At 35.4% G+C, this 23,180-nt stretch overlaps 1 protein-coding gene and 2 long non-coding RNA genes across 6 annotated transcripts in view; 1 reads left to right on the top strand and 2 right to left on the bottom strand.

Annotated features, from left to right (window-relative positions):
* Positions 1–21,410, bottom strand: part of LOC103337297 (uncharacterized) — a 28,368-nt gene extending 6,958 nt beyond the window's left edge. Inside the window, exons 1-3 of one of the 4 annotated variants that reach the window (XR_016128592.1) lie at positions 21,396–21,410; positions 21,077–21,120; positions 20,416–20,972 (exon numbers count right to left, since the gene is read on the bottom strand). This is a non-coding gene — a long non-coding RNA (uncharacterized LOC103337297). Of the gene's footprint in view, positions 1–20,415; positions 21,121–21,395 lie in introns of those variants that run through there. The other 3 variants (XR_016128591.1, XR_016128593.1, XR_016128594.1) reach the window with 3 other exon arrangements.
* On the top strand, positions 11,389–15,475 carry LOC103337299 (uncharacterized). The gene is made up of 2 exons (XR_016128595.1): positions 11,389–13,719; positions 14,992–15,475. It is a non-coding gene; the product is annotated as an uncharacterized LOC103337299 (long non-coding RNA).
* On the bottom strand, positions 16,504–19,456 carry LOC103337327 (E3 ubiquitin-protein ligase AIRP2-like). Its single transcript, XM_089041181.1, has 6 exons — positions 19,347–19,456; positions 18,946–19,000; positions 18,753–18,836; positions 18,237–18,382; positions 17,224–17,452; positions 16,504–17,112 (listed from the first exon to the last, which is right to left on the bottom strand). The coding sequence occupies exons 1-6, from the start codon at positions 19,454–19,456 to the stop codon at positions 16,927–16,929; spliced, it is 810 nt and encodes a 269-aa protein (XP_088897307.1). The 3' UTR covers positions 16,504–16,926.
* Positions 21,411–23,180: the final 1,770 nt, after the last annotated feature.

Raw genomic sequence — 23,180 nt, 5'->3', positions numbered from 1 at the left:
TTTTATTAATTTGATTGGGTTAAAGAGTTTATATAGTCATAATAATTTAGAAAAATAATTATTTAGAAGATTATAAAACACATTTTAAGATTAATCAATTAGTTTCAACGAACTCGTCTTTAATATTATATAAAAAAAATAATTTTATTTTTATTATTGAGTCAAGTTGATGGGCAAACTAAGAATCTTCATCTTGAAAATGATATAACATACTAAAACGAAAGATGAACCCTTCCGCTTGCCGTTCCCCACACGCCGTGCTCTCCCTCGTCTTCATCCCATTACCTTTCCTGTAATTTGTTCAATTATTGGCATAAATTAAAAGGATTTGAATTAAGGGCAATATCCTCATTTGGTAATTGTCCTATTTGGTCATCATTAATGAGTTAAGAATCCTTTCACAATCCCTTAACTAGGGGTGGGGCGCAATCCGGTTTGGTCTAGTTTTCACCTCACACTGGACTATTCAATAGGTGCGATTTGGTCCTCTTTTTTTTATATATGATGTTTTTTTCATATATTTTTCCAAAAAAAAAATTTACAAATTCCAACTAAAATTTTATTTTTTGGGCCTAAAAATTCCCAAATGATTCAATTTCATGCAAAGATAGATGATTGAGCCTAGCTATTTTTGGGATTAATTTTTTTTTTTTTTTTTTTAAATTACAACTAGTTTGGTCTGGTTTTGTAAGGTGTGAAACCGGCACCAAAACACGTTTGAACCTATCCGGTTTGATTCGATGCCGATTTGTTGACTTTTTAGTCAACATGGGTTTTTCTTTTAATTTTATCCATCTAGTGCGGCTCGATGTTCCTGTTTTCCGGTCTCGATGCCCACCACTACCCCCAAAGAGATCTTGTCCACTCTTATCATGACAAGTCTCATTTAGATCCAGGGCCAAAGAATTACTAACCACCACTCCAAGTTGCGGAACCACCAAAAAAGTAGATAGATCATCCTGCATATGCATGTCCATTGGAAGCATCTTAACCTCATCTCGGATACTCGCATATTACTCTTCAAATCACAGTTGCTCAGCAAGTATTCCCAACACTGCAGAACATAGTGTTTCATCTCCATCATCTAAGGTATCGTGACCAACCCGCCTCGACACTTCATCCATTCTAAAACTTGCACTGTGCCTCGCCCCTATACGAATTGTCGCAACCTCTCACTTTTGTCCACTCTTGCATGGAGAGGAAACCGCATCCGTGTCATGGAAGGAAGATCACCAAGATTGGGTACTAGAACTCGTACGAGCCTTGACCCTGTCTCACCTCCAAGACCCATCTCCTCTATTCTTTTTATCACTATGTGATAAAACAACCTGCCGAGAAGAGAGACATCAGGCCAATAACCCAATTAGTTTGCCCCATATGTTTATTTATCCTTCAAGCCATGCAAAGGCATATGTAAATTGGGTATAGACATCAAAATTAAGTTTGCCATGTGAATCCTCATATTTCTTCATACTTTCTTTTGTAGCATGACCAATGCGACCGCAGGCAAAACAGTAGTTAGGTATATATTCATAATGAAACTCTATCATCTTCTCACCTACCTCCCTGAGGGTAACAGAGCCCTCCTCATCAAAGGCAGCCGCACATTGTATTTGAATAAAACTTTCAATGGAGTTATCCCCGTCTTTATTATCCACTCATAATACATCACCAACCAGCGACCCAATGGCTTTGGCAACATCAACAGTCATACAAAAACCCGGAACCCCATGCACCTGGACCCAAAAGATGCCTTGGGTTAAGGTTGTTATAGGTATACATCCATCACCAACCACATCATCTAGTAGCATTAAAAATAAAATAAAATGTAAAAAAAGGCAGTAAATCCAAGGCGCCATTTCAAGAACCCGTTTTTGATCCCGTTCATAGAAAATGCGTACCCAAAAATGATTAGTCACAATCTCCTTAATCGAAACCTCATCAAAGCCCCTCCATAAACTAGTAAAATGTCTCAATGAACCTCTTGACTTGAGAAGACTTTAACCACCATACTATACAAAAAGCCTAGAAAATGGTCAAATAGTGCAGAACTACCAATCACTACCCCAACTTTTTCTCAATCAGTCAAATCCAATTGGCGCTCAAATGAGTGCTCAATCTCCTCAAAAGCCATATCAACACCAATAACCAAAAGCCCCAAGTGCACTATACAAACCTGTGTTCGTATCAACCCAATATTAGAAAATAAGAAAAATCAAAGGAGAGAACCGAGGGCACAAGGAACCCTATAAAAACCCTAGCCACACTCACGCAACTCAGGGACCGAACCAAATACTAGGAGAAGAACTAGTGACCACATCAGATAAGAATGGTAGAGAAAACAAGAAAAACCAGACGGAAAATCCTACGGATTGTGAAGAAACCCTAGTAAAATCCTAGGTGACTTAAAAGGCTTTCCTTGTGAAGACGGGATAGCAACCCTATCTTCATTAAAACAAATAGAGTAAATTGTGAAAGAAAAAAAAAATTGTTAGGGCTTTAAACGTTTTTGTTAATAATATTTATTACAATTTAACTTGATAATTTTGTTTTCAATCCATAAATATAACTAAAAACAATGTTCAATCTCGTTTGTATTTTTTATTGATTCTATTATTTTATTAATCTAAAATAAAATAAAAAGAATTTTATTGTTGAAGGAAAAAAAATTATATAACACAATTTCAGTGATACACTTAAGGGATTTTTGTGAATATTTACATAGTTTTGTATTAATTCTTAATGATTTTCGTTGCATAGAGAATTTATATTAAGATTTAGTAACCCGGTTAAGTTAGGTATTAGTACGTGTGTATCAATTATATAACAAAATTTTCTATTTCTATTGAAATTGTACCGTACTTCAAAAAATACTTTATAATTTTTTTAAATTAATATATATGATATCTTTGACATATATTGTATTTTGATCAATCTTCCAATCAAACCATAGGATCTAAAATAGATCACTCAAAAATGGCACATTTGTCATATAACTACCTTAAAATGTGAAAAGGGATTTTATTACTTTAATTGGGTTAAAAAGTTTATGTAGTGATAATAATTTAGAAGATTATAAAACACACTTGAAACTTAATCAATTAGTTTCAACGAACTCTCTTGAATATTAAATTAAAAATAAATGTATTTTTATTATTGAGTCAAGTCGATGGGGAAATTGAGAATTCCCATCTTGAAAATGATACAACATACTAAAACGAAAGGTTGTGAAACCTTGTGCTGCGTTTATCCTTTTTTCCAAAAAAAAAAAAAACTATTAATTTTTTGAATAAAATAGACAACTGAATTCTTATTTATATCATAAATGAAAGGAAAAAGATGTCTTCTAAATGAAAACATTATGAAACTAATTATTTAATTATTATATATTGTATTATTTTTTTAATATATAAAAATTATAAATTATTTTACTATTATGGTGTTAATGTCAACTTACGTGTAGTCTAAGCTTGAACCAAGAATATATTTCGGAATCGGAATCTTGAAATACATTCCAATTCCAATACCTTTTTTTTTTTTGCTTCAGAAATTTCAAAATTCTAAATTTTAGGATGTCGGAATTGATTTGATTTTACCAAAATCGTAATTTCCAATCCAACTTGCACTCATAGGTAATGTAAGGTAAAGGAATTAAAAAAAGCTTTGTATCACAAATGTCCCTTAGGTTTGCGAAATTATCACCTTTCGTCCCTAACTTCTTTTGTGACACTAAGGTCATCTCCAACCCTTGGACTCAAAACCAAAATATCCCCTAAAACCTCTCCCAACCCAAGAAAAGGAAGGACCCAAAATTTGGGAAAACCCAAATTTGGATCCAAATATGGGTCATAGTATTGCCTGGACACAATACTATTCACTGGACCCCATTTGAGGTGGCAAAGCCCATGTGATTTTGAAAATTGGTGGGACCCGTCTGGTGATATTTTTGATGGGTTGGAGCTGTGGCTAAAGCCACGTGTCAGCACTACAACAATGAGTCGTTGAGCTTGGGCTGTTTACTTTTATATATATATATATATATATATCAAATAGTATTGCTGGGGCCCACACGCACTGTGTTTCCAGCTCAAAGAGCCGTTGGGATTCAAAGAATATGTTTTTTTTTAATATAAATAAATTCTAATAGTAACTTTAAATTAACGATCTAGATTAAATCTAAGCTATTTTAACGGTAAAATTAAAATAGGTCAATTTTTTTTTTTATGTTGTGTGTTGACTTTTGGAATAAAATTAAATTTATGGAATTTCAATTTTTTTAGGTCAAATTGTTCAAAAAATTAAATTATGATGTTATTTAAAAAGATTAAATGAAGAAAAGTTATCCATAAAAAAAAAATAGACTTAAACCATTCTTAAACAATTTAATAAAGTTGCGGACCTAAAATTTGAGTTCGTAGGGTTGGGAGAAAAAAACAATTTAAGTCCGGACAAAACCCAAATATTCACTTTTTGGAGGGGGGAAATTTGGGTTTAGCCCCTCATGGGTTGGAGAATGCCTAATGGTCCTTAAGATTATCATCCACACATCAAAATGGTCCATACTGTTAGCTTCCATCAAATATTCTATTAAATGATTGACATGACACATGTGTGGAGCCACACACATCCAATAAATATACAACCACATGGCTTTAAATAAAATATATTATATTTTAAAACTTAAAATCCAAAAAAACAAACAAGAAGACCTGAACCATCTTTATTCTCCCTCTGCCAGTGCCTCTTATCCTCGTAGAACCACAATTTGCCTCTTTCTCACTCATCTTCCTCCCATCTCTTTCTCTTTCTCTTTCTCCCTTCTCTTCCTTGATTTTTACAAGCTGATCTACCATAACTTGATGTAGTTTTTCCTATGGCCCCACATATTGACTGAGGTTGTAATGCAAAAGACTATATGGGATAATTTGTTTTGGCCTCTTTGGGTTTTTCTGGGGTTAGGGCTATAATTAGTTGAGGAATTGGAGCCTGTTGGGGTTTTTTTTTTATTCTGCTTGTGATTGGACATGAGCAGTAAAAGCCATAGCTTTTTTTGGCTTTGTACAATTAAAAGAGAGAGAGAGCACAAGGAGAGGGAGAGAGAGAAAAAGATGGGAGGAAGTAGAGGGAGGGAAAGAGGCAAAAAGTGGGTCTGTGGAGAAGGGGGAAGCGCTGGCAGAGAGAGGGGATGGTGCAGGTCTTTTTGTTTTTGTTTTAATGGATTTAAGTTTTAAAAATCCACAAATGACTCAATTTCATCCAAATAGAGATGACTGGGCCTAGGAAAGGGAGGTGCTTTGAAGTTGGGTTTGTGGAAATATTAGTTATGAGATTATAAATTTAGTATTGGACTTATATAATTTTAAAAAAATATATAAAAAAATACACAATTAGTGTTGTCCGGTTTTGCAAGGTGTGAAACCGGCACCAATATGGGTTTTTTTATATAAAAAAAAATTTCCATCTGATGCGGCACGGTGTTCTGGTTTTTCAGCCTCGATGCCCACCCCTACCCCCAAAAAGATCTTGTCCACCCTCAGCATGACAAGTCTCATTTAGATCCAAGGCCAAAGAATTACTAACCACCACTCCAGGTTGCGAGACCACCAAAAAAGTAGATGGATCATCCTGCATATGCACGTCCATTGGAAGCATCTCACCCTCATCTCGAATGTTGGCTTATTACTCTTTAGATAACAGTTGTTCAACAAGTATTCCCAACGTTGCAGAAAGTAGTCTTTCATCTCCATCATCTAAGGTATCGTGACCAACCCGCCGTGACACTTCGTCTATTCTAAAACTCGCCTCCAAGACCCATCTCCTATATTCTTTTTATCACTGTGTGATGAAACAACCTGCTGAGAAGAGAGATGTCTCACTAATGACCCAATTAGTTTGCCCCATATGTATATTTCTCCTTCAAGTCGTGCAAAGGCATATGTAAATTGGGTATAAACATCATAATTAAATATGCCATGTGAATCCTCATATTTCTTCACACTTTCTTTTGTAGCATGACAAATGTGACTACAGGCAAAACAGTACTCAGGTAAATATTCATAACGAAACTCTATCATTTTCTCGCCAACCTCCGGTAAGGTAATTAAAGTCCTTCTCATCAAAGGTAGCCGCACATTGTATATGAATAAAACTTCCAACGGAGTCATCCCCATCTCTATTATCCTCTCATAATACCTCACCAACTGGCGACCTAATGGCTTTAGCAACAACAACAGTCATACAAAAACTCGAAACCCCATGCACTTGGACCCAAAAGGTGCCTTGCGTTAAGGTTATTATACGTATACATCCATCACTAGGCACATCATCTAGTGGCATAAAAAAAAACGTTGATACGTCCAAGACGCCATTTCAAGAACCCATTTGTGATCCTGTTCACAGACAAAGCGTACCCAAGAATGATTAGTCGCAATCTCTTTAATTGAAACATCATCAGAGCCCCTCCATAAACTAGTAAAGTGTCTCGATGAACCTCCTGATTCGAGAGGACTTTAGCCACTAGACTATATAGAAAGCCAACAAAATGGTCACAGAGTGCAGAACTACCAATCACTACCCCAACTTTTTCTCAATCAGTCAAATCCAATTGCCGCTCAAATGAGCACTCAATCTCTCAAGAGCCATATTGACACCAATAGCCAAAAGCCCTAAGCGCACCACATAAACCTGTGTTCGTATCAACCCAATATTAGAAAATAAGAAAAATCAAAGCATCACCAAGGGCACAAGGAACCCCATGAAAACCCTAGCCATACTCACGCAACTCAGGGACCTAGCCAAGTACCAGGAGAAGAACTAGTGACCAAATCAGAGACGAATAGTAGAGAAAACGAGAAAAACCAGACGGAAAACTCTAGGGATCGTGAAGAAACCCTAGTAAAACCCTACAACTGCCATCCCCACCACCACAACCACAAACTCCGCCTTCATCTCCACCACCAACTCCACTCCATCACTACCACTATCACCACATAATTAGTGCATAACACTTTTAACATCATGTCTATTTTAGTCATTATTCACAGTAACAATAATTTTATATTAAAATTTACCAAACGGTTTTAACACTGCTTTTGTACTAACAAAGACTTAAAATAGTGTTTACCAAACATGGAGTGCTTTACTTTACTAATTATTTTTAAAGCACAGAGAAACAACTTTTTTAAAAGTAACAGCAATCCCAAACTAGGCCTTAAAAGGCTCTCCTTGCAAAGACGGGAGAGCAGCCCTATCTTCATTAAAACAAACAGAGTAAATTGTGAAAAAATAAATAAATTTGTTAATGCTTTAACGTTTTCATTAATAATATTTATTATAGTTGTAACTAGATAATTTTGACTTCAATCCATAAATTTAACTAAAAACAATGTTCTATCTGGTTTGTATTTTTTATTGATTCATTTATTTTAGGGAGTTTCACTAAAACACCCAAAATGGAGGTTGAAATTATAAAAAAACCCAACACCCAAAACATTTTATAAACACACCCAAAACCCATCATTACACACACTCAAAACCCATTTATAAACACACCCAAAAAGTTGACTTTGAGGTTGATTTTGGGTGTGTTTCTATGTTTAAATAGTGCTTGGATTTTTTTATAAATACATGTTCAGGATTGAGTTTATTTATAAATTTGTATTTATTTTATTAATCTAAAGTATATAAAAAATAATTTTATTGTTGAAGAAAAAAAAATAATTATTATATAACACAATTTCAGCGATACACTTAAGGGAATTTTGTAAATATTTACATAGTTAGTTTTGTATTAATTCTTAAGGATTTTCGTTGCATAGATAATTTATATTAAGATTTAGCAACCTGGTTAAGTTAGGTATTAGTACGAGTGTATCAATTATATAACAAAATTTTCTATTTCTATTGAAATTGTACCGTACTTCAAAAAATACTTTATAAAATTTTAAAATTAATGTATATTATATCTTTGATATATATTGTATTTTGATAAATCTTCCAATCAAACCATAGGATCTAAAATAGATCACTCAAAATTGGCACATTCATCATATAACTACCTAAAAATATGAAAAGGGATTTTATTAATTTAATTGGGTTAAAAAGTTTATGTAGTGATAATAATGTAGAAGATTATAAAACACATTTAAAACTTAATCAATTAGTGTCAACGAACTTGTCTTTAATATTAAATAAAAAATAAATGTATTTTTATTATTGAGTCAAGTCGATGGGGAAATTGAGAATTCCCATCTTGAAAATGATACAACATATTAAAATGAAAGGTTGTGAACCCTTGTGCTTGCGTTTATCCTATTTATAAAAAAATACTATTAATTTTTTGAATAAAGTAGACAACCGAATTCTTATTTATATCATAAATAAAAGGGAGAATATGTCTTCTAAAAAACATTATGAAACTCATTCTTTATTTCTTTAATTATTATATATTGTGTTATTATTTTTTAATATATAAAAATTATATATTATTTTACTTTTATGGTGTTAATACTAACTTATGTGTAGTCTAAGCTTGAACTAAGAATATATTTCGAAATTGGAACCTTGTAATACATTCCAATTCCACTACTTTATATTTTTTTTCTTTAGAATTTTCAAAATTTGAAATTTTAGGATGTCGAAATTGGTTTAAATTTACCAAAATCGTAATTTCCTATCCAACTTACACTCATAGCCTAATGTAAGGTAAGGGAATTAAAAAAATTGCTTTCAAACCAACCACCAAGTGAGGACAATAGGTTAAATATTAAATAGCACAATGACAAAGAAACGCACCAGCTGGTCCATGTTTTTCAAAGGACAAGTCAGGATTGACAAGCGAGTAGCACAAAGGACAAAGTTTTGAAAACTACTTAAACTCGCCCAAACATTAATGGAAATAAATCTATGTTTCTGACATTTTTGAAGAAAATAATAAAATAAAAAATCTATTGCTCTAATAATAATAATATGGCAATAATGAGAAGACAACAACTCCTGTAAAAAAGTGAAAAATATTATTCACCGGTTTACCTCGTCATCTTCTTCCAATGTTGACCACATATATGACAAGTATTGACAAGAACAGAAAATTGCTTACTGGTTTACAGTCATGTTTTTCTATTTTTGTTACAAGCTCTAAATTCTAAATCCCATATATGTCAATGAGGGTTTGCCTAAGATGTTGAGGCTTTCTTTATTTTTCATTTAAAAAAAAAAAAAAAAAAAAAAGATGTTGAGGCCGACGGGTTCGAACCCCACCAGTTGCATCTTGTAAAACCCACCCCAAAATATTCCCCCTCCCCTCCCCCTTCCTATCGATTGTCAGAAAAACTCAGCATCATGGCGTGGTCAGCTTACTCTCTCTCTCCTTTTTCTTTTCAATTATTAAAAAAAGTAACAAAATTAAAGTTTTTATCGAGAAGATCAAAAGGGTACACGTGCAAAGTGACTTGTGACCAAACACAGTGATTAATAAGGGCCAACCAACCAGTCTACGCTTTGAAAGGACAGCACGTGGGTTTTTTAAAAAATAATAAATAATAAATAAAAAAAATTATGGGTAAGCCTTTATTTTATTAGAGGGTTAGAGATGGGCACCAACTTTAGAGAATCAGAGACAATGGTATACCCTTGTTCAAAGAAATAAGAATGGTATACCTTGTTCATCTGGGTATGTTGGGAATTATTGGTCATCCGGGTAGCTTTAGTTTTTAGTTTTCTTGTTGATTCATTATTGGTTTTGGGGAAATATTTGCCTTTAATTTTTTGTGACCCCTCTATCCTGTGCTCTTGTTCATAAAGTGGGCACCTTTGGTTTTGGTTAATTTCGTGACTTGAATTATCGTGTCTTTGGGTGTTTGAAGTCTGTGACTTATTTGTGATATGGGTCGGTGCTGGTTTTGTGGTATGTCAATGGGCGCTTTGGATGAGGAGAAGAAGCAGGAGCGATGGGGAATGAAAATAGAGATGGAGACAGACTGAGACAAGAAGAAGAAAAATAAGAGAGAGAGAGAGAGACTGACGTAGAGAAGAAAGAGAGAGGGAACCGAGCCACGTGTCTAGCAAGTAATGGGACAATAGCTTTTGCGCGATTGTTTTGTGAATAGCATTCCTCAAGTGAGAAAGCCTGTCCAAAAATAAAAAAAGACCAAGTGAGAAAGTGAGAAAGAGAAAGATGAACGAAGAATGGGCCGCACACTGCATTGTAAGCTTGTGTTTTTGTTTATGTTTTGTTTTGTTGGTAAGGGCTGGATTAGGGTTAGATAGCCTTGTTTAGTGTGTATTTAATGTATTTAATAATTATTTGCCATTTGGTATCGCAAATTAACAAGGCTTCTTGGCATTTATCCTGCCGACTTGCACCGAAACCTTATCATTCAAAACAAACTAGCCTAGATTAAAGGAAAAAAAGAAAGTCAAGTAGGGACGGTTTCAAACGCATTTTTCATGTCGATGAAGGTTAACTTTCTGGTATGCCCTTTGAAGTCTCTCTCCTCCAACCAAACCAAGCACCCGCACCCTCTCTCTCTCTCTTTTCTCCGAGCACCCGCACCCTCACCCTCTTCTCTCTCTCTCTCTCTCTCTTCTCTGAGTACCCTCTTTGTCCCTTGTCTGTATTCTTCACGTCTTTTCCAGATGCCCTCCCTGTGTTTTCTTTTGTATGAATTATTCAGGTTTTGTTCGTCAGATCGGTGTTCTGTTCTTAATTATCTCTCCCAACCAAACCAAGCATCCGCAACCCTCTTTGTCCCTTGTCTGTATTCTTCACGTCTTCTCCAGATGCGCTCCCTGTGTTTTCTTTTGTATGAATTATTCAGGTTTTGTTCGTCAGATCGGTGTTCTGTTCTTAATTATCTCTCCCAACCAAACCAAGCATCCGCACCCTCTTTGTCCCTTGTCTGTATTCTTCACGTCTTCTCCAGATGCGCTCCCTGTGTTTTCTTTTTTATGAATTATTCAGGTTTTGTTCGTCAGATCGGTGTTCTGTTCTTAATTATCTCTCCAACCAAACCCAGCACCCTCTTAATATCGTCTCATCTCTCCAGACCAAACCAAGCACCAGCACCCTATTTGTATTGGCTTTCTTTGTTTATTCATGCCTTTTCCAGATGCCCTCCTTGTTTTTTCCTTATTTAGGTTTCGTTGGTCAGATCGGTGTTATGTTCTGATGGAGGTTGCCTTTCGATTCGCTGGAGGGTGTTTCGTTACTGGGGATTTGTGTCTCCATCTGATGGAGGAGGATGCCTTTGAATTACATAGATTTGTTCGCTGGAGGTGGCTCTTGCATTGATCTGGGGAGGCCATCAGCTAACGGTCTTACGAGGATGAGGAAGATTTTTTTCTGTATCAGCAGGGCCTCGAACCACTTGGATTCAAGTATGGGTGAGAATTTCTTCTTTTTCTATTCTAGTTTTAAGTTTTTATTAGGATTTATATATATATAAAATTCTGATGATGTATCTAGATTTTATCTAAATTGATCTATAAATCTGTTTGGTCGTTTTAAGTCTCCAACTTTTTCTGCTAGATTTCAAAAAACATGAAAACTGTGGCACGGACCTCAAGATACAGCTTTTAACTATTTCAGAAATTGGAATAGTATAAACTAAGGGTGGGCATCAGTCCGGCCGAACCAAACCATAATTACCGGTTTAGTTTAGTTTTGATCAAGAAAAATTTAAACGGTTTAAAAACCAAATCGGACCGTGGTTTGGTTTGGTTTGGTTTTGAACTTTTGTAAACCGGCTTAAACTAAACCAGACAATTTATGTGTATATTTATTTATTTATATTATATTTTACATGTGTAATACTCTAATTAGTTAATTAATATATATGAATATATGAAATTTTGAATTGAGCTATATTAGTTAGTGAAATATGAAGTTTTATGACATTTTGCGCTTTAGGATGGTTTTGTCCTCTAAAAAACGATTTATGTATGAAGTAAGTTGTGAATTTGTTGATTAAAATTGGGCAAACAGTGTTGAAAAAATGCAAAAAGAAAGAGAATTGGGCTTAGGCCCAAACCAACCGAACCAAACCGTCTTAAATCGGTTTGATTTGGTTCGATTTGGTTTCCTTTATAACTTTCGTCCAAACCGAATCAAACCAAATCGTCATATCATGTTTTATTTTTATGAGTTAACTTTTTCAGAAATTGGATTGAGCACTTGTGTTCTGTTATTTTTGAATAATTGAGTAAAAACTGTCTATTTACCCTATTTTGTTGTTGATGTGTGTGCATAAATTATCTTTTTTAGTGAGTCATTTTGGTATACGTCTCATATTGTGATTTACAGTTCATATGTTAGTATTGCGAATAATAGTAATAAACCTGCTTACTAGCTTAAAATTAAAAGGATGATGGCTAGCCTATAACATGTGATGTAGGATATGGGTGAATTGAGTATTTAGGTCGTTTTAATGGAAGTGAAAACAATGGAAAACAGAAATAGAACAAACGGGATAGGTCTGGAATCACTCTAGGGGTTTGGCTTCACACCAAGTAGTCTCCAATCTCTGGAAAATAAACTTTTCTTTATATCTCAACAGCTCAAATTCATAATGAATTACATGAGAGGGGTATTTATATCGAAGTAAAACCTAGAGACAATAGGATAAAAAAAAATCCCTTGCTAAAACAGAAATTGTAACCTAATAAAATAGGAAACTTATAAATCCTACTGAAATCTGGAAAACTTAAAAATCTTACTAAAATCTGGAAAACTTAGAGAACAAGTTAGAAACTAATCGCAGGAATAAAAAATTGCCAAATTTAGAAACTAAAACTTCAATCCCTAGAAATCAAATTTGGGGCTGCAGACCAAATTTGATTAAACGGCTAACCAATTTAGCCCAACAATTCCAAAGAGTGATTTGAAAACACAACGAAATTGAAGCTTTATGCAGAGTTTGGTTTCGATAAGTGAACAATCATGCATTTTGTCATGTTAGTATGACTATGAGATTGTAGTAAAATCAAAATTCGGATACGAAGTTGACACTTCAAAAAAATTTAGATAAGAAAAAAACTGAAACTTGATAAATTTTCGACTAATAAAGTTAAATTTACCATAAGCTGTGAGCTCAATAACACATTATAGAAACCGACATTTCTCTATAGAAGCAAACCCCTCTTGCCGAACCTAGTGAGCCATACCCATGTGGTTGGAAAGCTTGGGCTATATAAACGAGATTAGCCCAAACCAAACAAATTTCAAAATGGGTTTTGGCCTATAAATCCTCTGCAGTTCAGTACCGCCCCATTCTCCTTAACTTCAACTCTCATTCTTCTGCTGTCAACTTTTCTTTCTTGTAAAATTACATTTGGTTCAGATCTTCCACTCTCTCAGAGCAAGCAGGACCCAAGTAAGTTCCATCTCTCCTTACTTATTATCGTCGTTTAAATATGCTTTTTGTTCAGCAATCGTTCCTTTTCTGTTTCATTTAACAGATCTGAGTTCTTTGCACCTTAATTTTAGTTTAAAAAAAAGATGTATATAGTTGTTTGTTTTCAGATAAAATGTTTTGCCCAGATGAAATTCCTTTTGGTAGATAGTGGTGTCTGCTTCTTTTGATCCTTATTTTTAGCCATATTATTTTTCTGCCTCTTCTTCACTCTCTACATTTCACACCTATATCTTCCAACGCCTCAAAATAACCCACCTACCACAATTTGGTTCAGATCTTCCACTCTCTCGGAGCAAGCAGGACCCAAGTAAGTTTCATCTCTCGTTACTTATTATTGTCGTTTAAATATGCTTTTTGTTCAGCATTCGTTCCTTTTCTGTTTCATTTAACAGATCTGAGTTCTTTGCACCTTAATTTTAGTTTAAAAAAAAGATGTATATAGTTGTTTGATTTCAGATAAAATGTTTTGCCCAGATGAAATTCCTTTTGGTAGGTAGTGGTGTCTGCTTCTTTTGATCCTTATTATTTGCCATATTTTTTTTCTTCCTCTTCTTCACACTCTACATTTCACACCTATATCTTCCAACGCCTCAAAATAACCCACCTACCACAATTCTCTCTCTCTCTCTCTCTCTCTCTCAAAAACATAAAATTAAATCAAGGGTACAAAAGAGAAGGGGAAATAAAGAAGGGAGTCTAACTACCATCTTGATCATATCTTGCTTCAAGGTCTTTCATAGAGAGCAAAGACGGCACATTCTTTTGCCAAGGGTTTGCCATTTTAAAGTCATGAAAGTTTTGGTACTGCTCCCTTTGAATGACGATAAATGCGCTTCTAATAAGGCACATAGAAGTGACTCCATATTGGATCCCTAGTTGTAGACCCTCATAAACTTGGTATTTCACTAGCCTACCATGCTACTGCTTTATTTTTGAATGACCCCATTCATGATATCACTCAGTAGTACAATATATACTATAGTGCCTCTGATTTTTCAGTGCCTTCTGTCTTTCTTTTTATTTTTTCCATCAGAACTATTTGAAATCTGTTTCTTATATTACCAACCAAGTATGATCAAGATCGGGCTTTCACACTCATGGATTGTTGTACCACATGTATTTCTTTCGTGTGTGATTTAAGATAATAAGATATTGATTTGGAGCGCAGAAATCTAGAGTGTAAATATAAGTTGCGTAGGAATAAATAAGGTCCAAAAAAGTATATTTAGTTGCCTTTTTGTCTCCTCAGCCATTGGTGTCATGAATAAGGAGGTTTCTGCCTCAATCATTAAGTAGAAACAAGACATAATTTAAACTTTGATGGGCTCACATCATTCACATAATAGAAACAAGATAAATGTGTGCGTGTGTGTCTCTCTCTCTGCGCCTCTCTGTTTTTGTCTCTCTCTCAAATCAATTACACTGAATATAAGTCTCTATAGTCTTGTGATTTTCTGGTCTTTTTGGCTTTCCTCTATATATATACACACACACACACACACACACACACACTTGCATACACTTGAATCCCATAATTCTGCAATCTCAAGTGCTAACTTTAAGATGCCTTTGGATACAGATGGCACCCATATCACATGAGACTCTGGTGAAGCAGATGAAGGCAGTGAAAAGACTTCCAAAACTGAAAGGAAAAGCCAGTGAGAAGGTGGCAGGAGAGATCAGCTTGCGCAAGAAGAAGCTGTTAGAAATGGACAGCATATTCGTGGAGGAGTACGGAGAATTGCTTTTCGTGGCGGGAGCTGGTTCGCGGAACAAATTGGGAAGGACAGATTGCAGTAGCTGCGAACATAGATACCAAGTCGAAGAAGGAATTGGTCGCCAAAGCTAAAGGTCTTCACTTGAACGCTGATTTGGCCCCTCCCCATTACAAGGAGTAACTCAATAGAAGTCCTTGTCTCCAGTAGTTTCCAGGACAGACTGATTAAAAATTACAAACATGAACAAGATTTCATTTTCATCTGTAACACATTGCCATGTATATTACATTTATCTAGAGGATAATCCACTTGCTGTAGCAGGGATCTGCCCCCTCTTTTCTTCTTGCTCTTCTGGCTAATTTTTGAGGGAGGGAAACCTATCATATATGTACTTGGCACCTGATCCTAAAATCCATAGAAAATGAGGAAAAAATTAACACCATCTCAAGTTTAGTATCTGTAATATCTTCTTCTCTGGACCTAATTTTCAATCTTAAATAAACAGCAAATCAAATTCACCTGATGCTCCTGCATCCGTATGTGCAGTTATAATCTCAGACCCGACCAAATTTGAGGGCATTGTTAAAGAAGGGTGCAAAGTATGTTGTTGTCCAAGGTTTGCCAATGTCAGGGTGCTTGCCATTGGCCATGACCTTAGCTCCCGAAGATGACAGACGGTATAGGATGTGTGAAGAGTGCAAACAACCAAACCTATGGCCATAACCTTGTCCTCCAAGCCAAGTTGCAACAACTCAGGACACAGTTTCCACATGCTGTCATCACCTATGCTGATTACTGGAATGCCTATTTCAGTCATGAAGAATCCAAACCAGTATGGTTTCAAGGAGAGCTTCAAGGCCTGCCGTGGGACAGGTGGCCCTACAACTTTGAGTTGTTTGCCGTGTGTGGCACGCCGTCTGCTATTGCCTGTTGAAGTCCTTCCAGTACATAAACTGGGATGGAGTTCATCTCACTGAAGCCATGTACAAGGTGCTTACTGATATGTTCCTCAATGGCAAGGCCACTCACCCTCCCTTCAGTTACTTGTTGGACATGAAACTGCGTCACGTATGAACTGCTTGCCTTTGGATCACCTTAATGTTTTAGTACTTTGCTATGTTGCTTGTGATCTCAACCGAGTAGATTGTAGTTATGAAGCAAAAGAAAAACAAATCGGATGGTATAATCGGTGTTAGTTACTACTGCTTGAGAACACTTCTCAGGCTTCCATAATTTAGAACATCTTCTAAAAAATTTACATGTTGAACTATTCATCAAATCGTACTTGTTTCTAAATATTTGTTGTTTGGGAGGAATTGAACCTACGAAATCGCCAATTATTTCTCATTGAAAGCCAATGAATTAGATTCAACAAAGGAAATGATGCACTGTTGGTGCCATGGGTTTTAATCATCCAACAAAGGTTAAAAAAGAAAAATTGTTATCTCTCTGCAAACGAACTCCTCACTAAATGCAACATGTGAGTCGCATGGCCTGATAACATTTCCATCACAAAATCAAAATTGCATGATAAAAGAAGTGACTCTTCTGATATATATATATATATATATATATATAATTTTATCTCTTACACAAAGCATGTACGTTACTGCCGCAGGTCAGAACCCACAAGTCCCCTGAATTCACTCTCTTTATACTTCCAAGGCAGAATGGGCAAGATTCCGATCCTGTCTTCCTATAACAATAAAGATGCAAATACTTCCCCGGTGATACTGGATGAGACTAAAGCAGAAAAATGGAAGAACAACTATTTTGGGGATTAAGGAAGAACTAGGTTATTCATACCAATCGCGGTAGCAATTAATGCACATGACATGACAACAGTTTGGCAAAACCATTTTGGTATGAGGCTCCAAGCAGATGCCACACTCATTTTCTCTCTCCAAGTCTACATCTGAAAGCTTTATCTGATCCTCATATCTCTTCCTAACAGCCATCTCTAGAGCTTCCTCATCTCCAACGAATCACCATGGAGACACTGAAGGGATGGTAATATAACATCTGCAGTTTTAGGTTGGGAAGAAATATGAAAGCAAACGCAGAAACACTCAAGCACTTGGATTTCATTCTTACGAGGGGACAAACATTAAACTACTAATTTGCTCTAGAAACAAATGAACCGGCAAGCAGAAACCAACCATATATACAATTATGTGGAAAATATTTAAGTAACTTGAAAGTAAACATGAAGAGGAGCAATCAATCCATTGAAGCAAAAACAGGAAAATGGGTGCCAAGTGATCGTAAACCAATTTCATTTGAAGAACCGTATCACTCTTGCGTCTGGGGATGGAAACTGCCCTGCAAACATATATTTATTCAAGTAACATCAAAAGTCACTTAACTTCATCAACCAAAAAAAAGGTCTATTAACTCAGCAAAACATTCGAAGGGTCAGCAACAAATTCATAAAACAAGGTAAGCAAGGAACCAGACGGCGTGCTCTTAAAACTATGGACTGAACCTCAGGCCATTTTTAAAATTGCAAATATTCAGCAAACCCCCAACATTAGTTCAACTATAGCCAGCAGAGAATGTAATGATAAAATAACAGGGGGAATCCAGTAGTATATATCCAAGATTATGTACAGAAGACTTGCAAACTTCCTAGCATGCTCATTATCCACATAAAGATCAAAGCTTGTGAATTGGGGTCAACATGACAACAAATTTTGGAATTCATTTAGCATAACAATGACAGCGAGAACAAAACGCGTTGTATGCAGATTATGTCCATACGCAAATAGTTATTAGTTTCAGAACCAAAAAAATACTGAAATGCAAAACAACCATATTCTTTTTCTCTTTTTCTTCCCCAATTATTTTTTGCAGAAACAATCCATCAAAACCAAAACCAAAATTAATAAAGAAATAGAAACCCATGCATTATTTTGACCCTTCTGGATATTGCAGAGTAGGATTCAGCCTCAAAATATTAAATGCAGAATATGGCATGCTGAATATCAGAGTACAAAGTTAGAAGCCTATAACTTTATTTCACGTTTCTCAAACCCAGTTTCAAAACACAATATAAACAGAAAAAAGCAGATTAGAAAGGAAAAAAAAGGAAGGGGGTTACACTCACAGATTATTGGCATGTTGAATATCAGCCTCAAGAACCTTAAGAGAATCATTGTAAGGACTGCCAATATTTGGGGTAAGAATTGAAATAGGATTCTGGCCTCTTCTAATTGCATCTTGTAACTTGTCCAGTAGGTTATTAGTGTTTCGTCAAAACCTAATCCTCTTTCCAGATAATCCATGGAACCATGGGAATCCAGGAAGTGTGTTAACTGTGAATACCAACAAATAAATAAGTCTAACACGAAGAGCCTCGGACAAGATATTTCATGAAATGAACAGTAAAAGGATACTAAAGAAAAAACGTTGCTGAAATAAACCAACAACAACACAAAAACACACGTTTGACTGGTTTGCTAGAAACTCTGCAATATGTAAAGTCTCAACAATTACAATCACGATCATAACTACATTAGTCATACCAATTACTACAATTATGACTAGGAATTATATCTACCAATAATTACTAAATGTGAGTCGATATCTCGAAGATAAAGATGGGTGCAATGAACATAAATACCATGGGTTCTGGTGGTTGGCCAATCAACCGAGACCGCATCGTCAAGAATGCTTCAGTGTTGAAGACATGAGCAGCAGAAACTTCCTTCGGAAAAGAAAAAAAAACACAATTCCACCAAATACAATTTAAAGGAAACTACAAAGACAAATGAATAGACCAATTCACACATCAAATTAGATAAAAAGTTTCATACTATGAAGTTTCGGTAGCCACTTAAAAGTGATGCAAAGAACTTTAAGAACACTAACCTGCACATGAAACCAAATGCACAGAATATGTGTGAATACTTAACACACTCCAAATATTCGGGCTTAAGAAACAACTAACAAGCCATTAGCTCAGAGGGAAGACATAGCTTCAAGACCTCTCCAACATTAAACTTTAAACTTTAAGAAAAAGAAAAGAAGAGAATAACAATGACTACACTGATGTTTGTTGAAGTATAATGAAAAGCTTATAATCTGCAAAGTTGGTCACAAAATTTAAAATAAATCAAGGCAAAATTGCCCCTTCAGTCTTTTACAACAAAACTGGAACCCCTGCATTTAGTTCGCTAATACTTCATAATTATTTTGTTTGGCACCCGACTATCACCTAGGTTGAAGGTCATGATCCTCTCCCCAAGGTTTGTTGACACCTTCAGGATATTGCTCAGGCAAACTATATAAACCATCCTTCATCTGATCTATCCCTCCCCACAACATTGTTGAAATATAATCCTGTTCTGGCTGATTTATAATCCTGTTCTGGCTGATTTATAATCCTGTTCTGCCTGATTTCTTAGAGCAGAAGTCATTTTCTATTTTCTGTTCTGTCTATTTTAAATGATGTAATGAGAACCATTAGATCATAGTCTAGGTGGATTCTCTAGCTTAGATTTGGTATGACACGTGTAAGCACCTAATAGGGTGACAGTTGTAATTCTGTTAGAAGAGAATCACATTTCTCTCTCTGTCAGACACACTATGTAAGCTGCAGATTGTAAGAATTCAATAGAACAGTGCCTTCCTCATTTTCTCTTCATGCTCTCTAGCTAAAATCTCCAGAAAATACTTCTCTTCCTAATCTGAAAATACATATACTAACGGCGAATTCTAACAAACATTGGGGATGCAAAAATTTTGTCATCTCCCCACGCAAATCGCCTAATTCTGGCTCTGGGATAGGAGGTATATCTTCCGTCATCATGATACGATTACACTCAAGGTCAACAACTACTACCTAGAACCACAAGGGGAAGGCAAGAAAACAGATATTACATCACTAACTTTCTTACATGCTACAAATTTCATCATGATTTTGCAATCTTGTGGAAAACATGAAAGAAGAAATCACAGAAAAAGAAACCAAAACAAAGATAGAGACAAAAAGAAGGTAAGAAGGGCAAGCTGTAAGAGATATGCAACATTGTAAAGAATAGAAAACTTAAGCCTAAGTAATTATACAATATACAGCCACGAATTCCTGTGATAGGTACTTTGACCAAATACAGGTCAGGATGAAATCCAAAGGTTTCCCAACATATTGTTATTAACTTATAAGCTATGCTGTTGGGAACCTAACAACAACACATATAAAAGGTCATGAGATTTATTGTTCAACCAGCACATGTAAATTAATAACTATATATTGACGAAAGTGCAGTTTATGCAGAACAACTTACACCATCGATGGCCAGAGTAGATGTATCAACGCCTGAATGGAGACCCATCATTTATGGCGTAGGCGCATCAATATAGTCTACTCCACTGAAAAAGAGCAACAGAATGTAGACTTGCTTCCACACAATAAACATGCAAAAATTAGAACAAGAGTCAAATACAGGAAGCATACAAGATAATGCTAAAGCATTATGCATTCCATCTTTGAACAAAAAATAAGTTCTTTTGAAAATGTTGGAATGTAAAAAATTTGCCACCACAATGACAAAACTAAATGAAGCACAAGTAAAGGGGAACATGTTTTCCTAGACCCATCAAAAGCAGAAGGCAGACGCATTCAACTAAAAAAGAAGAAAACAAAGAGGCTGTGCATCAACATCAGAAGAAAATAATTCCTCTAGAGTATTCCTAAGTAAACGAAAGCTAGGCGATGGAGAAACTAGACAGATACACTTATCTGCAAATGAATTTGCAGGTACACAATAAGCTTCAGCAATATCCTCGCTGACTGGATCCCGGAACGCAATGCAACTAACATAAATTTTTGTCCCATCACCCTCTGCACAAAATTAGGAAAACACCCATAGGAACAAACAACAAGGCATGGGTACATGCACACCTGCAAGAAAGCAACTAAACAACAAGGCATGGGTACATGCACACCTGCAAGAAAGCAACTAGACAACAAGGCATGGGTACATGCACACCTGCAAGAAAGCAACTAACTATGAAATGTTCATTAAACAAAAAGGAAAGATATTAATGTTAAACAGAAAACACATAGCTCTATCTAAAGCTTTGTTTAAACCAACTAATCAGGAGAAACCACTCGTATAATGCCTCCGATACACTCTGAAGCTTTTAAGCGACAACACTAACTTGAAGAAGTGGTTAAATTCTACATTTTCTTCTGCAAGTTTAATAACAAGGAAGGAAACACATTCTTGAAGAATGCATAGAGCAGAGCGTAGAGCTTAAATACCAGTGAGAACAATGGGGTAGCTCCGTAGAATCCTGTAGGCGTCATTGGAATCAGAGCCTGATGAATAGAACGAAACACCAGCTGGAAACGCACACTGAAACAGAAAACAAGAAAAGCACACAATCATCCAGATGATTCATAAGGCGCAGCTGAAATTGAATGAAAAAAAAAATGGATTTGGGTTAAAGAGTTTATATATAGAAAAATAATGATTTAGAAGATTATAAAACACATTTTTAACTTAATCAATTAGAGCATCCACAGTGAGATTGTGTATTTTCGGAGGTGTAAAGCCACTTTTACATCTCATTTACACATTCACGGGGTGTAAATACGTTTTTTGCTCTAGTGAGAAACAATGTAAATCCAAAATGCATATTCGATTTGTTTGTGATAATTCTTTTTTGTGTGTGTGTGTTTTTTTTTTTGTATGTTTTGACTTTTTAAAATTAATTTTGTGTGTGTTAGATTTATTTTATTTTTCCAAATAAATGGACCTAAAAAATTTTAAATTTGGAGAACATATGATTTTACCTACAACTAACATAAAAATATTTATGTAGGAATCTGGGCCATTGGAAGTACAATGCAAATTGCATGAAATCTAGGTCTTTCATTTTGAATTTCAATCATTCTCTTTCCTTTTTTCTCTTGTGGGTCCCGCCTGCAAAGGATGTGAAAAAAAATACAAATGTGCATCTAATTTTACATCTCCATGGTGAGGGTGTATTTTTACAACCATTTACATCTTCCCATTGGAGATGATTCCGACGACAAAGGGTGTATATTTAACATACACCTCCTTATACACCATCCCATTGTGGATGCTCTTAGTTTCAACGAACTCATCTTTAATATTAAATAAAAAATAAATTTATTTTTATTATTGAGTCAAGTCGATGGGGAAATTGAGAATCCTTAACAATGATACAACATACTAAAACGAAAGATGAACCCTTGTGCTTGCCGTTCCCAACACTCCCAGAGAAATTATACAATAGTACAGTAGTACTATCTGGTAATTGACACCTGGTACTACGTTCCACTGAGCTTGTGACATGTGGATGTAATAAATTTCTCTCCAACGATGTTTGTTTCTCCAAAACCTCCGTCTCTTTCTTCTCTCTTTCTGTCCTCAGATCTCGTTTTCTAAAAACTTAAACTATTCCAAATTTCAGTCGGCAGTTTACCCATAAACACATCGCATGTGCAGATTAAGTTTAGAGCACCCATTACTTGTCAAAGATTATGAGAGAGAATACCAAAATTTCCAAGAGGCCCATTAATTAGAGATCTATGAAGAAATTGAAGAACGTTGCCCTACAAATCCATTCCCCACAATCTTTGTTGGTCTATCACACCATCATTTCAAGCAAATTCATTATTCAACAAAGACCCATCAAAGATCATGCGTTGATCGTGGTTGATTTCTAAAATAAAATAAAAATTATGGGTTGAAAAACACCTTCTCTTGAAGAAAGAATACAAAAAAAAAAAAAAAAATCCATAAATTTTGGCAATTTTCAGTGAGAGTTTGCTTCAAATAAATTAACGCTAAAAGAAATAATCTTGGCTTCTTGCATCATGTAACTCCATTGTTTTGCATCGGAGCTTTACACAGATTTTTAATTTGCATTTTCTTCTTCTTATTATTATTCTCTTTTCTGGTAGGCACCTTCACACTTTTTTTTGCCGGTCAAAGTCGGCGCCTTCAAACTTGAGTTCAGTCTTTAGGAAGAATAACAAAGAAACGGATGTTTTGGAGAAGGCAAACATCGTCATGGA

The sequence above is a fragment of the Prunus mume genome, linkage group LG7, assembly GCF_029339155.1.
Source record: "Prunus mume cultivar Tortuosa linkage group LG7, ASM2933915v1, whole genome shotgun sequence".
Taxonomy (NCBI): Eukaryota; Viridiplantae; Streptophyta; class Magnoliopsida; order Rosales; family Rosaceae; genus Prunus; species Prunus mume.
This window is presented reverse-complemented; position numbering and strand designations above follow the sequence as displayed.